This window comes from Aedes albopictus, chromosome 3 (assembly GCF_035046485.1).
Source record: "Aedes albopictus strain Foshan chromosome 3, AalbF5, whole genome shotgun sequence".
NCBI classification, from domain to species: domain Eukaryota; kingdom Metazoa; phylum Arthropoda; class Insecta; order Diptera; family Culicidae; genus Aedes; species Aedes albopictus.
The window spans coordinates 427,526,129-427,544,070 of NC_085138.1; the positions used below are offsets into that span (position 1 = coordinate 427,526,129).

A 17,942-nucleotide genomic window follows, 5' to 3' on the forward strand; every position below is an offset into this window, starting at 1 on the left:
TAAAATTCATCTAAGATTAATCAAGAGTTCCATTTAGAATTCTTCCAAGAGTTTCTTCTGAAATTCTTATTTTGACGATGCCTTCTATTGAAATTCCCCTGGAGATTTTCCGATTATTCCTGCCGAAGAACTTTCACCAGTTGCTCACGGAATTCCTTCTGGGATTCAATATTCTTCTAAGATTAACCAGGAGTTGCTTCTGCGAATTCTCCAGGAATTCTGTCTATGATTCACCCTGAAGTTCTTTCAGTGATTTATCCAGGAGCTCCTTCTGAGATCCCTCCAGGAGTCCTTTTTGGGATGCCTTCCTAGATTCTTCTAAGCATACTTGTTGTGATTCCTCTTGAAGTTTCTTCTAGATATCCACTCGATTTCTCTAGAAAATATATCCGAGATTCCCCACCTAGAACTTCTTACAGAATTTCTCCATAAGCTTGTTTCGGGAATTATCCGGGACCTCTTTCTAGGATCTTTCAAGGAGTTCCTTCATGGATTTATGCAATAGCTTCTTCTAAAAATTCTCAAGATTGCTTCAGTAATTAAGTCCGAGGTTCTTTCAGGAATTCTTTCCATGATTTTTTTCAGAATTCCTTTACTATTCGTCCAGGAATTCAAAAAGAAAAAGATAACTATGTCCGGGAGATTTTTGAAAAAAAAAATATAAATTATATTATTTAGAACAGCATTTGAACCAATTTAAATTGGATCATATATTTTATATGATGAATAATTTTTGGTGATGAATGATTAATGATTGATTAATATTTTTTTCTTATGATTATGATTACTGATTAATGATTAGATTGCAAAAACAATGTGATTAAGATTAATGATTAATGATTAAGTGAGATTTTTTTGTGATTATGATTAATGATTTTGATTAATCTTAATCATTAATCATTAATCATGATTAAATTTATGATTAATCATTAACGCTCTGACTATTACCTAGCCGTTCAACTCGAGAACGCATGGCAAGAAGATCGTCGTTGTGATTGTGTTGCTCAACAATGGCCCTCTCAATTTCTGTTCAATTTCTCTTATCGCTCGCTTGCGTATCTATCCATCGTATTCTTTCATTACTTTCCTTACTCCCTCTTACTTTGAGTAGTATTCATATCACCGAAAAAAGCCAATTAAAGTTAATTATGATATCTGAACATTATTCTGTAATTATTCCATAAGTTCATTCTAAAATTCTCTCAGAAGTAAATTTTTCAGGAGTTTTTGTTTTTGGAATACCTTATGAAATTACTCTAGAAGTTCCGTATAGGATTCCACAATGCGCTTCTCATACAATTCGTACAGGACTTCCTTGAGAAATTCCTCCAACAACTTTTTGAAGAACTCCGTCAGCTGATTCGTGAAGAATTCCCCCACAGTTACTACTGGGTTTTCTCCAGTAGTCGTGTTTTGATCTGCCTACAAACGCCAATACACATTTTCACTGGAATCGCCATTTAATTCTCATCGAATTATCCGCAAAATCTTATCAAAGTTCATCCTCAGTAGGTCTTCTGGAATTCCCACAAGATTTTCCACAGAATAAGCGTGGTGATCCAAGCAGAATTCCACCTACCGAAGGCTAAACCACTAATTTTAAAAGGCTGAAGTTGAAAATGTCCCTAGTTCTAAAATGTTACCCCCGAAACGTCAAAAAATGCGTTTTGCATCCTCCTCCTAGCTCTTAGGGAAAATATGTGGAGTCTCGAGATTTATAGTCACCACCAATATACTGGTCTGCGTCTATTCCTGGGTAGGGTTCACCTTGGCATGTGGCATCACATACGCGGCTTAGGGTTCCGACTAGATGGTCGCTGGACAAATCGTCGGTGTTACCCTCCATGAACAATCGCTCCACGAATGCCAGCTTGTCAAAGCTATCCCCGATGGCTGCCCAAGTAACACAACTTGTTATATAAGAGTAAAAACCCAACGTTTAATACATAATCGGCTGTATTTTTCTTGCATTATTTACTTGATTTTGGACACTTATAAATTCAAAACAGCGCAAAAAATGGCGGCTTATAAAACATCTTACAAGTTATATAAGATGTATTGTGATACACTTATGATACTAATTATGTCGTTCACACCTGACGTATCATTGATCATCAGTTACAATCAAGTTGTCTGTCTGTAGTTAAAACTGACAAAATACTCAGATAGCGCAAACACATTCTTTGGTTGAAATTGAGCTAATTATAGATGAATCAACTAGCAGAAAATACTTATATTACATAGCATACTCATATGTTACAATTATATCATTTAAAAGCTATATAGCTTTCAGAAAATTTTTTTGAAACAAACTAATATATTATTTGAAAACCTCAACATTTGAAGTGAAGAAACGTTCCGAAAAAAACATAATATAATGATGCAAATCTACACTTGCTAAATGCACGAAAAAATGATGATTTATAAGTGATGGCGATAATGTCTGTTACTTTTCGGAAAATAAGTTCTGAAGTGCTTAGCCACAGAGGTGGTAATCATGTTTCACCATGCGGTTGTAGATTTATTGTGAAACCAATCATTTTACTTTTGCATAATTTGAGCGCCATTGAAATGACTAATGAATATATCATAATTCAACGGAATAATCCTGGCTCGGAGACGTTTTTTTAATCTACGTGAAAGAAAAAATATGGCGGACACTTCATGAAGCTAACAGTGCCGATCAAAGATGTTGTTAATAATTTAAATATCGATTATACATGTATGACTGGAAGATATGACGAATTATGCTTGGATATTTCCATATTAGAACAATTAAAAAAACGGATTACTTTATAGTTCTCACCAAGCGAGGAAATGAATAATGTTAATTTGCTTGACTTGCATTTTGCATCTTCATATTTTTAGCCAGCCCTGTAATCATAATTATTTTTCATAAAAACAAAAATATTTCTACTAAACTTGCTCTTTGATTGTAAAAACATAGTTAAAACAGCGTTAATATTACATTTAGAGAGAAACTCAATTATGAAATGTGATAGATCTATTACCAACGTTAATAATACGTCTTGATAGCTTCTCTCCAATCTAAACTCAGTAATGTTATTATTTGATTTTGCAGTAATCATCGCAACAGCTAAAAAACTGTATTACAACATATTTACGTAGAGACTCGCGCGTCTATCAAAACGTCAAAATGTGCTTTACTATTACTTTAGAGCTTTTAGTAGAACTTGTTACTTCGGACTCTAGTTTAATTTAAAAACATTTCACTAATACTTCACTTTTGCAAAAGAAAATAAAAAATGAATAACTCTTTTAAAGAAAAACTAGAAAGGACGGGCAAATTCCTTTTAATTCTACTACTGTGCTTATCTTCGGACAGATAGGCCTATTTCGTCTGTGACTTACAGACTTCTTCAGTGTCAAGTACTCGACTGAAGAAAACCTCGCATTCGTTGTGGTATTTATACTAGGAGTGTATGTGTAGGTACGTGTGTGGGTAAAAGTGTAGGTATAAAAATGTAGGTACAAAATTGTAGGTACAGATTTGTAAAAAAAAATGGGGGTGTATCTACCTGTTAGGAAACAGGGTGTCAATAAGATACCTAAAGCTAGGAAAATTCCTACCGATTTGGTAGGTAGTCAATTGGTGTTTGTTGTGTTATTTTTTCCTGCCGATTTGGTAGGTAGTCAATTTGTGTTTTGTGTATTGTGTAATGTTTTGTGTGTGTTAGGTAAAAATTTAAACAGCCACGTGTACCCATTGCCCTGATCCTTGTTAAGTAGTTTTTTATTGTTTTGTTTGTAAATTTCTAAACTTTCTGCAACATCAAGTTTCCATGGGTTTGTAATGTGTCGTAAGAGTTTAATATTTGAAGTATTCAAAAAATGTCCTTCATTGAAAATATGTTCAGCAACTTTAGATTTAAAATGATGAATGAGTCCCTTGTCTGTGTCTTTGTGTGCTTTTGATACTTCCGTTATGTGTTCTTTGAATCGTGTGTTGAGTGTGCGTTTTGTTTGTCCTATGTATATTTTGTCACAGTGATTACATGTAACTTTGTAAACACCAGATTTTGTTAAGTTGTCCAACGGGTCTTTCGTAGATCCTAAGAGAGTTTGAAGTTGGTTAGCTTTGCTTGTGAAAACTAATTCAAAACCAAACTTTCTGAGAATTGGTCGGAGTTTTTTGGTGTCACTGTTGTAGTTCACAGTTATCCGTTTAAGTGTAGGTTCTGTCCGTGTCAGTGTAGTCAAAGAACGTCTGTATTGTTGTTGTGTCTTTTTGTTGATGATCTGTTGTATTGTTTGTTTTGTGTAACCGTTCAACTGTGCTGTTTCGAAAATGTAATTAAGTTCTTTCGTTTTTCCTGTTTCACTAAGTGGAAGTGTCTGCATTCGGTGTATCATGTGATTGAAGGATGCAATTTTGTGCTGATGTGAGTGATTTGATGAATTTGGAATAGTGCGTTGAGTGTGTGTCGGTTTTCTGTAAATTTCGAAGGAAAGTGTTGATTCTTGTTTTACGATGAGTATGTCCAAAAATGGTAGTTGGTTGTTCTGTTCAATTTCACAAGTGAATTCGATGTTTTTGTGTGCATTATTGATATTGTTCAAGATTTCAGGTAAAAGATGTTTCTTAACAATGCTAAACACGTCGTCAACGTATCTCCACCAGACTTCAGGGAGCTGTTTGTTGTTTTCTAAGCGTTTTTCCAAATTTGCCATAAAAATTTCACTTAAAAATGGAGAAAGTGGATTGCCCATGGGGGCACCATTAAGTTGTTTGTAGGTTTCATTTCTGAACGAAAAATAATTTTCTTCCATACAAAGTTTGGTTAATTTGATGTATGTACGAACTTTCTTAATCCAATCTGAATCTGAATCTTCATATTGGTTCAGAAGCCAATCTTCTAGTAGGTTAATGGCCTCTTTAACTGGAATGCTTGGAAATAGTGATTTAACGTCGAATGAAACTAAAATTTCATCATCGTTAACGGATAAATTCTGTACTAGTTCTGTGAATTGTTCGGAATTCTTGACAGATCTACTGTGAAATTTTTTAGGCATGTTTTGGAATTCTTGTACTAAATATTTGGCAATTTTGTGTGTAGGTGAACCAATGGCTGAAACAATCTCACGCATTTCATTACCAGGTTTATGGACTTCGGGAAGTCCTTTTATTCTTGGCAATGAAGGGTTAGATTCTTTCAGGCTTTTAATGACGCTTCCTAAAACTGGTGTAGACTCTTTGAGAGTTTTGTCAACACGTCTTACTAATCCTGGAAGAGGATCAGTACGTTGTTTTCGGTAAGGTCCATTTTGAATCTTGTTATTCATTATTTCATCATAGTCCTCTTTGTTCATGATTACTGTTTTGTTTCCTTTGTCAGCTTTCAGGTAGAAAACTGGTTTCTGGTTAAGTTCTTTGATTATTCGTTGTTCTTTCAGGTGTTCTTTGTTCAATTTGTTTTGTTGAAAGCTGACAAAGGAAACAAAACAGTAATCATGAACAAAGAGGACTATGATGAAATAATGAATAACAAGATTCAAAATGGACCTTACCGAAAACAACGTACTGATCCTCTTCCAGGATTAGTAAGACGTGTTGACAAAACTCTCAAAGAGTCTACACCAGTTTTAGGAAGCGTCATTAAAAGCCTGAAAGAATCTAACCCTTCATTGCCAAGAATAAAAGGACTTCCCAAAGTCCATAAACCTGGAAATGAAATGCGTGAGATTGTTTCAGCCATTGGTTCACCTACACACAAAATTGCCAAATATTTAGTACAAGAATTCCAAAACATGCCTAAAAAATTTCACAGTAGATCTGTCAAGAATTCCGAACAATTCACAGAACTAGTACAGAATTTATCCGTTAACGATGATGAAATTTTAGTTTCATTCGACGTTAAATCACTATTTCCAAGCATTCCAGTTAAAGAGGCCATTAACCTACTAGAAGATTGGCTTCTGAACCAATATGAAGATTCAGATTCAGATTGGATTAAGAAAGTTCGTACATACATCAAATTAACCAAACTTTGTATGGAAGAAAATTATTTTTCGTTCAGAAATGAAACCTACAAACAACTTAATGGTGCCCCCATGGGCAATCCACTTTCTCCATTTTTAAGTGAAATTTTTATGGCAAATTTGGAAAAACGCTTAGAAAACAACAAACAGCTCCCTGAAGTCTGGTGGAGATACGTTGACGACGTGTTTAGCATTGTTAAGAAACATCTTTTACCTGAAATCTTGAACAATATCAATAATGCACACAAAAACATCGAATTCACTTGTGAAATTGAACAGAACAACCAACTACCATTTTTGGACATACTCATCGTAAAACAAGAATCAACACTTTCCTTCGAAATTTACAGAAAACCGACACACACTCAACGCACTATTCCAAATTCATCAAATCACTCACATCAGCACAAAATTGCATCCTTCAATCACATGATACACCGAATGCAGACACTTCCACTTAGTGAAACAGGAAAAACGAAAGAACTTAATTACATTTTCGAAACAGCACAGTTGAACGGTTACACAAAACAAACAATACAACAGATCATCAACAAAAAGACACAACAACAATACAGACGTTCTTTGACTACACTGACACGGACAGAACCTACACTTAAACGGATAACTGTGAACTACAACAGTGACACCAAAAAACTCCGACCAATTCTCAGAAAGTTTGGTTTTGAATTAGTTTTCACAAGCAAAGCTAACCAACTTCAAACTCTCTTAGGATCTACGAAAGACCCGTTGGACAACTTAACAAAATCTGGTGTTTACAAAGTTACATGTAATCACTGTGACAAAATATACATAGGACAAACAAAACGCACACTCAACACACGATTCAAAGAACACATAACGGAAGTATCAAAAGCACACAAAGACACAGACAAGGGACTCATTCATCATTTTAAATCTAAAGTTGCTGAACATATTTTCAATGAAGGACATTTTTTGAATACTTCAAATATTAAACTCTTACGACACATTACAAACCCATGGAAACTTGATGTTGCAGAAAGTTTAGAAATTTACAAACAAAACAATAAAAAACTACTTAACAAGGATCAGGGCAATGGGTACACGTGGCTGTTTAAATTTTTACCTAACACACACAAAACATTACACAATACACAAAACACAAATTGACTACCTACCAAATCGGCAGGAAAAAATAACACAACAAACACCAATTGACTACCTACCAAATCGGTAGGAATTTTCCTAGCTTTAGGTATCTTATTGACACCCTGTTTCCTAACAGGTAGATACACCCCCATTTTTTTTTTACAAATCTGTACCTACAATTTTGTACCTACATTTTTATACCTACACTTTTACCCACACACGTACCTACACATACACTCCTAGTATAAATACCACAACGAATGCGAGGTTTTCTTCAGTCGAGTACTTGACACTGAAGAAGTCTGTAAGTCACAGACGAAATAGGCCTATCTGTCCGAAGATAAGCACAGTAGTAGAATTAAAAGGAATTTGCCCGTCCTTTCTAGTTTTTCTTTAAAAGAGTTATTCATTTTTTATTTTCTTTTGCAAAAGTGAAGTATTAGTGAAATGTTTTTAAATTAAACTAGAGTCCGAAGTCAAAATGTGGTTTGTCAACAAGCGCGCTGCTGCCCAAAGGCTCGTCAGAGTTATTTAGTTTCTGTGAAATTTACAGTGAGCAATCGTAGAAAAATAGTCTGATAATCACTGGTTTTATCCGTCTAATCACTAATTTGCGTGTGCCGTTTCAAAATAAGCAACGCTGCACTGGAGTCGGAAGGTCAACAAAACACGGCCGGAAGAACACTGCCACTGCATCTACAGTGGTATCCGATATACCGTTTGATACTGCTATAAATATATTGGATTGTAATTTTATTTGTGGATTCTAGTAGGCACATTTGGAATAAAAAACCGGAGCTGCCGTGCGGTGTTCCTGGTCTTTTGGCAGGTAAAGAAACTGAATGCCGCTGGACCAGATGAATGGAATACGTTGGCTAACTTGGTCTTGCGTAGATCATTACGCCGGGTGCATTGGCGGATTACTAAATCAAAGTGATTTTGTTTTAAAGCGATCAAAAGTGATGATTCATAATAATACCGCTAAATGTGAAAACGTAAACATTAAATATTCGAGCTGGTGCGCCTGTGTTCCAAAAATACAACATGGAACCCTACAAATTCTAGGGCCCCACGTTGGGCGCCATGTTACAAAAATAAAAGAAAATAAATTATTTCCAAAGGATTAACACATCACGATACGTGGAACCTTATAAATGCACAAATAAGAGACATCACAAGTTGACGCAACACAACACAGAACATAAATGTGCCCTGTTATCCAAATGGATAACACCTTCCGATCACAGGATGACGAGGTTTCTTTTATTGGTTTGGGTCCATCAGTCATCCTGGAATTGTATTTTAGTTGGCAGTATGCCTTTTAGTTCACAGTAGTTGTTATTGTGTTCATAGCTTGGTTTTGTCTAGGAAAACTAATCCTAATCGGGCATCCCGTTTCGGGTTTCGATACTAGAGCTCTATGACTTGAAGTCTGTGTCAGGGAAAGGTTTACGTATCTAGTAATTAATCGCGGCCCGAAATGGCCTGAATGTTGGCAATCGAAATAGGATTGCACTTCATTGGCCTCTATCCTGCCAGAACCCTATAAATGTTAATTAATACTAGGGTAATATTTACAAGTTAAAATTCAACATGTAGCACAAGGAACGAACGAATATTGAACTTTAAACACATTAAACAATTATTCTGTCTTATTATTGTAACAAATATTTATACCCGTAACACAATCCAACGTTTGAGCAAGAATTTTTCGTGAATCGTTCACCGATTCACGAAAAATTCAGCTCCCATATGCTTCGTATCCTTTATAACAATAGTGTTAAGGCCATACACTTAACACTACGATAAAGATAAATAACTTAACCTAAACTCAAAACAAAACCAAAATGAGTTGTGCTACCCGAAAGCCACAATGCTTTCCAGAAACGTAGCGGTGAACAGGACTAACAAGTCCCCAGAAAACACCTTTACTCAAAAAAAAAGATTGTTACCCGAAAGCCAAACTGCTCTCCAAATCACGTAACGAATAAATCTAACCTAAACTAAACTTTACTTTTATGGAGGTTAACTGTCCACAAAAATAAAATGGCCTTAAAACTGAAGTTATAATCCTTCCGGCTAGCTGTACGGGGTTTTTCAGTTGGGCGCCATGTTCCAAAAATACAACATGGAACCCTACAAATTCTAGGGCCCCACGTTGGGCGCCATGTTACAAAAATAAAAGAAAATAAATTATTTCCAAAGGATTAACACATCACGATACGTGGAACCTTATAAATGCACAAATAAGAGACATCACAAGTTGACGCAACACAACACAGAACATAAATGTGCCCTGTTATCCAAATGGATAACACCTTCCGATCACAGGATGACGAGGTTTCTTTTATTGGTTTGGGTCCATCAGTCATCCTGGAATTGTATTTTAGTTGGCAGTATGCCTTTTAGTTCACAGTAGTTGTTATTGTGTTCATAGCTTGGTTTTGTCTAGGAAAACTAATCCTAATCGGGCATCCCGTTTCGGGTTTCGATACTAGAGCTCTATGACTTGAAGTCTGTGTCAGGGAAAGGTTTACGTATCTAGTAATTAATCGCGGCCCGAAATGGCCTGAATGTTGGCAATCGAAATAGGATTGCACTTCATTGGCCTCTATCCTGCCAGAACCCTATAAATGTTAATTAATACTAGGGTAATATTTACAAGTTAAAATTCAACATGTAGCACAAGGAACGAACGAATATTGAACTTTAAACACATTAAACAATTATTCTGTCTTATTATTGTAACAAATATTTATACCCGTAACACCTGTTGCTTCAGTTCTGTTGCATAATTGTTTAATCAACATATTCCATACGTTTATGATGCCCAAAAGCTAGACTGCTGTTAGGTTTTATGTTTGTTATCGAAAAACATAATCAGAGCTCGTCTATGACACGGGTTGTTTGAAAATCCACTTATAGTACATTTATAATACATCTTTAGAAATTTTAATTTCCAAAGATGTTTTCTGTGTTACTTGGGTGACGCAGACTCTCGGCTGTTTCGTGTTCAGTTCTGTACCGAATCATCGTCGACCCTCCAATCAAAGTTAGAGTTTAGATCTGGGCTCTAAGAGGGCACATCAATGATGGACTCTGTACCATTCCTGGTATTTGTGTCATCAATGTACGTTCACGACATCCACGTTCAGCTTGACCATAGATTCGAGCTGAACCCAGTCTCTTGCGTTAGATAAGCGGCTACCCCATTCGACCACCCAGTCGGTCTGATCGGGCATGCTTGGAAGTTAGCTATCAATGTTAACTTCTTTTCCCGGTCAGCCTAGATAGCTGTGTAGTATCGGTAGCGGTTGTTTCAATTGGCTAAGAATAACACTACGGATCGCCTGATCCAGTGGTAAGAGTCCACTAAACAGGTGACCCCTAATTCATGGTGTTATGCGGCTTTATGCCCACCGTGCCAAGGAATGAACGGTTAGGGGGGTCTAATAAAAACCTAACCACAAACGGAGCCTGTGGAGTACTAAGGTGCCCTCCATAGTATTCTGCTCTTAATGCGCTAACCGGAGCAATGGTGCAGTTGACTTTGTTTTTCTCCGAAATAATCTGCTATCCTTCTTAAGCCTAAACTGCGAGGCTCAATAAGGGTGGGATTACTAGTATGTTGTTTATTAGCTTTAATTATAACCTATATGGCTCTTCGCATTATGCGTTCTTCACAGTGTCCTCTGTGTATGTTCGTCTCTGGCGTTCTTCAATCGATACCGAATTGGTTTTTATCGCTGCTCTTTCTTCTTGTGTTGTGATTGTAAGAGTTTGATCGTGCCTAGTTTGGGTAGTGGCTATGGTTATGACAGCTCTGATCAATCTTCAGCATAAAAGAACAGCTTTGGCCCAAGAACTTCACTTTCGTAGGGGGGATTTCTATGTAGAGTTAATGCTTTAATTAACACCAATATGGTTGCGCATTTTGCGTTTGATCCGATGTTTGCTACTTTCAGTAAAATTGAAATGACAATCTCGCGTGTCATGCCTCGAGCCCCAACATGTTTTGATAAAACTGCTTGTTTGCGGCCTTGTTATTTCCCAATCTTGGTGGGATTATACTGTCAAGTTTATTCCGTAAGTGGACAATGCATCGTATGAAGTTCAGACCTATAAATTTGACCTCTTTCTTCTGAAATGATTAGAACGCTTTGCCGAGCATAATACCCGTGATGTTTTTCTGGCAAACATGCCCCTCCATGGGAACCAACATGCTTATCAGAATGGAAAGTCCACTGTGATTTGTTTACACGATGTTGTTTACAATATCGGAAAAGCATTCATTTAACAACAATTTTGTTTGAGTGTTTTCTTGGATTTCCAGGATACTTTTGAACACGTACCTTTCGATTCCATATTGGAAGCCGCACGGATTGTCCTATTTATCTTTCAATGATTTCCAATTGGATTTACAAAATGCTCAAAAACCAACATCTCTTCTTGGCATTACGTCAAGCAGCGATTAGGAAATTGAGTGTTTGTGGATGCCCCCATGCGGGAGTCTTGCCACCGCTTTTGAGGAATGAGGAATCTCGTATCAGAAACGCAATTGAGATAACTTAATGTGGTCCTACTAATGATTTTGTCCATCACAAGCCTCAACAGGCTGCTCCATTTGTATATTTTGAGAATCCGAATGTGGAACTTTGAATCATTTGATTTGTAACTACCAAGTTTTTACGCAACTGCGTTTCCGAGTACTCGGTAAACACTTGATTACACAGTATCAAAAATTCTGGTAAATTTACGATACATATAATGCACATAAAGGGAATGCCAAGGTTAGCGTAAAATACTGCTGGTGTTAAAATTTACATGTGCTGTTTTGATTGCAGGTGTGAATTTTAATCATCATGTAAATTTCATCGTTTGGATTCATAGTTCGTTGCCTACTAGTAAACAAAAGCTAATCAGAGAAAAAATGCGAAGTGGATGAGCCGAGATATCTTTTTCCTTTTTGGAAGACGCCAATATGTTTCAATTTTGGGGAAAGTCTCACCCAGTTGAAGGAAAAAATACGCTTCTACATGACAAGTGGATGTATTTATTAAGTTTTAATATGATTTTGTATCTCACACTTTCAATGCGATGGAAATCCAGGTGGTGCTAATGACGGCATCTGCTACTGCCACGGCATTCTCATTTTTAAACACTTTCCGCACTTCAGCCACTTCCTCAAGCAACAACACGAATGTCACCGTTTTGTAAACACACTATAAATTAACAAACATAGAAAAAAAATCATCAATTATCAGCTCTAAATTAAGAAATTAAGTGATTGTTTCCCAAATTATTCCTCGCGAAATGAAAACACACACTTTGCAATATGGCTGACTGCTGCTGCGGTCGCCGTCAGCGGCTGTGCTGATCACACGTAGTTCGTGTAAATTTCAGCCAACGTTAGCTAAAATTTCAAAGCGCAGAGTGGAACAAAGGCCAAGGTTGTATATTTTTCAATTATTATCGTTAAACGATTCATGTGCATGATCAAACGTTCAATTTTATGCTTGATTTTTGATTACATGATGCCATTTTCTGTGATATCCATCCCAAGCAGCACACAAGTCACAAAGAAGTATCGACAGCGCAGGTTTTTGGTTGGACACGAGTCATTTTCAAGTTATTCTGCCTTTTAGTTAGAATTACATGAATGTAGCTCCTATACAACCAAAAACCTGCGCTGTCGACACTTCTTTGTAACTTGTGTGTTGCTTGGGATCATTCCGGCTTACTTAATATTCAAATTTTCTTTCTTCTATAGGTGAAACTGACCTAAGAAGCCTGAATCTTCAGGATGTTATGTTGCTCTGAACCCGTTATGGCAAGTAGCTATAGGCTTACTTTACGCTTTTTGCGTTTTTTACAGTGTCCTTTTCAGGGCGCTGTTTGATCCCGTTGTGGTACGCTTATGCGATTATGTCAACCCTATTCCCTTACCTTCCCTTTCCCTATCCCATCCCTTATTCCTATTTTCCCTCTCCCTCAGGTAAATGATGAATAGGCTCGTATTCATGACGATGGCACAAAATGGAGTAGAACGTGCCTCTGGAGCCGACCTACTGATACCTGATACCCACCGGGGATGGCTACCCGATCTTGCCTACCGTTGCTCGCTGCTCGACCGGTGCCACGGGAAGGTAGAGATAGGAGTTGCTGGTCAGAGGATTCTGGTCTCCATGAGATCTGAATTACGCTTTACGCAATACCCAGTCTTTCTGTGTCAACCAGAGATGCAAGATATTCTGATTTCTTCTGTATTATACAGATTTTTGACCTCCTATACAGACAAAATACAGAGTACAGAAAAATACAGGTTTTTGAAATGTGATATAGATTTCTCCAGAAAGCATAAAATTTAAAATTATTTTCAATAAATTGCTGCTTGAAATTAAAAGAATTTATGAAAAAATGTACATTTCTACATATGTTTGAGGAAAACAAAATACCAGCAAAAATTAAAAACCGTCAAAAAGTAGTACATTTTTGTAAAACTTTAATTGAAATCTAGGACTCTTGGTGTCTGCTATACCCTCCAATTCGCCGAAACAGAAAAATCTGTGTTCATACAGATTTTTGATAAAATAATCTGGCATCTCTGATGTCAACTCAAAGGATGATCAATGTCAATCGACGGTTTAAGTAAACTTTAGAAAAGTTGTTGGCGCAACTGGAAATAAACCCAATAACGTTATTGTCTATCCGGTTGGAATCAAGACCGACATTCGATCAAAAATTGCCATTTTCTTGGTCCACAAGTGTCGCAACTGTTTCGCATCTAGTGCGCTGTGTTGCTGACAACAACGGGAAGGATGCGCACTACTTTTGACATGATTAAAAAACGTCGCGAGTTGGGTCGCGTCGCGACTTGATTGTGTCCGGTTTGGTGGCGGCCCGACAATAATTATAAGTTAACTAATTTGACACGAATGCACTATTAGTATAAAGTGTCGGTAATAAAAAAAAAGTTAACTAATACTGGGCAACGTTCTACGTTAACATTTCAGACCATTGAACTGCTATGCGTTTAACGACATCAAATATCTGACTCGCTGAAATCATCACTACCTGTGATATCATATTCATCTGATACCACGATCCCCACTACTCTAGCAATCAAATGGCCCATGAGCCGTGTCCTCCTTAGCCATAAATTCTTATAACGAACACCTCTTCAAGACATTTAAAGCTCTTATTGAAGTTCCGCCAGTCAATTATTCATAATTCATGGCTTTTCTGAATTGGCAAACTGCACAGCAAAAGTTCGTAAACCACTGGAATCAATTCCCTTGCTCCTCCCTCCAGCGCACGTTGCAAACCAGCTGTGCACTGCCAGGCTATGGCTGGACCCCACGACACCACCAACGGTAGTAGTAGCTGCTCTAGGTTATGGTCTGTTTGCTCAATGGAATCCCCCAATCACCCTTCCCCCCACTCGCATGATGGTCGGACATGCCGGTCATGCCGTAAGGGGCTTACAGCAAGTAGCACAGAAGAGAGCAGAGCAAAAAAAAAATACTTACACAGCACCGTTACATCGATATCGGCGTGCACTGCCTCCCGGACGCCGTTGTCCGCTGTGCACTGGTAAATTCCGGCGTGGTGCCGATCGACACGTTCCAGCAGCAGTGTCGGACTTTCCGACAGATGTGATGCACCGGCGAATGAGTCCTGTGGAGCAAAAAAAAATAGGAGAAAAGAAAGGCAAAAGCCAGAATGAGTCTGTTGGTGTGGTAGCATAAAGGATCGTCGACGTCGACGTCGATGACGAGGACGACGACTAGGACGACGATGGCAATGTTTGCTCATTCGGGTTATTGTCGGTGGATGAGTACTATTATGCAAGTGGCCCAACTACTACTAGGCTGACGACTAGAGCTGACTAGTACAAATAAAGCCATGGACGATTGGTTTGGTTTGGTGCATGAGGGAGGGGTGGAATAGGGGTGGAAGGAAGGCTTCACGAGACCCTCGATCGGGGATTGAATGTGAGCCAAATGCGATTAAATGTTTGCGCCTCGAGAGCTGTAGTGGCACTCTTCATCGGTGTGTTGGTTCTTTTCGAGTCGAGTGCATTTCGACAGAGCAGTCAGAGATGGATTTGACTGTAGGTTTTAGGAAACTTTCAAATGGCTGGATACATTGATTTTATTTTGAAAATCTATAATTTAAAGTAAAACAGAAGATAGGGAGATAAAAAGATAAAATGGTAAAAAAATAAAAAAAAAATCAGATTAAAAGATAGACAAAAAATTGAAAAATTGCGAAACCGTTAAATAGGAAGCTGATAAGATGTGATGGTAGGAAAGAAGAATTCTAGCATACGAGAATAGAAAATAAGAAAAACGTGAAGATAGCAAGCTAAATAACCAGAAATATGAAAAAAATAATAAGAAAGGAAATGTTTAGGTAAGAAGATAGAAAGATTTTATTGCAAGAAGTTTAGTAACACAGCGCAGCATTTTTTTGTCTCAAGAGCAAACTTATGTGTCTCCGAAAAAATTTGGGCCGCTGAATCCGAATCCGGGCTCAGATTTGCTCCAGCACGTCACAATTTGGAGCTATACCTCAATTTATAGGGCAAAATATGCGATTTTGAGCTTTTTTGACTGCAAGCCATTAAGCATGGAAATATTTTATTTAAGCAATCAAGAGTTTAATTGGTCAATACACATCTAAATTAACAACTTATGCAAAATATTTTCTTTTACCAAATCAAATTTGATAGATTTAAGCATTTTATGATAGTATGAAAACTTGCATGCAACTTTTGGAGAGTGACTTGTATGGGAAATATCGTACCTAACATAAATCGCTTAAAACTATCAAATTCGATTTGGTAAAACGAAACATTTTGCATGAGTCGTTAATTTAGATGTTAATTGACCAATTAACCTTTTGATTGCTAGAAAAAAATATTTCCTTGTTTAATGGCTTGTAGTTTAAAAAGCCCAAAATCGCATATTTTGCCCTATAAATTGAGGTATAGCTCAAAATTGTGACGTATTGGAGCAAATCTGAGCCCGAATTCGGATTCAGCGGGCCAAAATCTGTCAGAGACACAAAAGTTTCCTCTTGAGACAGACCGAAAGTTAATTTTTGTTACACTGTGTAATCAACGAGGAAATCAGGAAAACTGAAAGATGGGGTCTCCAGTTAGCCTAGTGGTTAAGGCTTTGGATCGCCAATCCGGAGATGGCGGGTTCGATTCCCGTTCCGGTCGGGAAAATTTTCTCAACTCCCTGGGCATAGTGTATAATTGTACTTGCCTCACAATATACATACAAATTCATGCAATGGCAGGCAAAGAAAGCCCTTCAATTAATAACTGTGGAAGTGCTCAAAGAACACTAAGTTGAAGCGAGGCAGGCCAAGTCCCAGTGGGGACGTAGAGCCATGAAGAAGAAGAAGTATGAAAGATGAAGTCAGCAGTAAGAAGAGGAAAATAGGAAGATAGAAACAAAAGTTTATATGAGGAGCAAAAAATGGGAAGACAGGAAGATAAAAAAATGAGGGTAGAGAAATTGGCAGACAGAAAGATAAAACGATAAATGGATAGAAAAATAGACAGATGATAAGATCGAAGTATGGAGAGATAGGAAGAGATAAGAAGACCAGGAATGGAGAACAATAGCAAGATATGAATAAAGACAGATAAGAAGATGATTCAATTAGAAGATAATATAGGAAGGACATTGAAAACCCAGAAATGGTCTTTAAAAACCAGACAATTTCTGAGACTCCCGTAGACTTTTCTAAAACTGTACTAAAGCGTTTTAAAACCCTCTGCAATCTATGATAATCGATTGAAATGTCTTTATGACCCTCAGAAAGTATCCAGAGGTCCTCGTCAAATTTTCATAACTTTACTTACGCCCTTCGATACTTCTAGACAAATCTTGAAACGCCTCATAAAACTTCCCCTGAAAACTTTATAAAACGTCACACAAAACTTCCTAAAGACATCCGCAGACTTCCCTAAAGCCTCATACAATTTCCAGATATCGATAGAAGCTCCTTGACGTGCTTTAAAACCCCTCAAAAAATCCCCTTGATGTCTCCAAAGAGTCATCTGAAACTCTTCTGAAACCCTCTGAAAACCTTTGAACATCTTTAAATTTAAAGCTAGCAGACCTTGAAACCGGATGAAGAAGCGCCAGCAGGAAGAACGAGATCGCGAAGCGATGGAAGAGCTGTACCGCGCTAAGGACACACGAAAGTTCTACGAGAAGCTGAACCGCTCGCGCAGAGGCTTTGTGCCACAAGCCGACATGTGCCGAGATAATCACGGGAATATTTTCACGAGCAAGCGTGAGGTGGTCGAGAGGTGGCGGCAGCATTACGATGAGCACCTCAATGGCGACGTTGCAAGTACCGAAGGTGGCGGGGTAACCGATCTAGGAGTATGTGCACAGGACGAAAGACTTCCGGCCCCTGACCTTCGAGAGATTGAGGAGGAGGTTGGCCGGTTGAAAAACAACAAAGCCGCTGGAGCAGATCAACTACCAAGCGAGCTTCTAGAATACGGTGGAGAAGCACTGGTGAGAGCACTACACTGGGTCATTACCAAGATTTGGGAGGAGGAAGTATTACCGGAGGAATGGATGGAAGGTATCGTGTGTCCCATCTACAAAAAGGGCGACAAGTTGGATTGCGGGAACTACCGCGCGATCACACTACTGAGCGCTGCCTACAAGATACTCACTCAAATTTTATGCCGCCGTCTATCACCGATTGCAAGAGAGTTCGTGGGGCAATATCAGGCTGGATTTATGGGTGAACGCGCTACAACTAGAGGTTCCAACCCG

At 37.9% G+C, this 17,942-nt stretch overlaps 1 protein-coding gene across 1 annotated transcript in view; it reads right to left on the reverse strand.

The window, feature by feature from the left end:
- LOC109415401 (peroxidasin homolog) overlaps nucleotides 1–17,942 on the reverse strand; it is a 567,856-nt gene that overhangs the window by 171,678 nt on the left and 378,236 nt on the right. Inside the window, exon 6 of the mRNA XM_062856469.1 lies at nucleotides 14,658–14,805. Within this exon, the coding sequence (XP_062712453.1) occupies nucleotides 14,658–14,805 (148 nt within the window). The remainder of the gene's footprint in view (nucleotides 1–14,657; nucleotides 14,806–17,942) is intronic.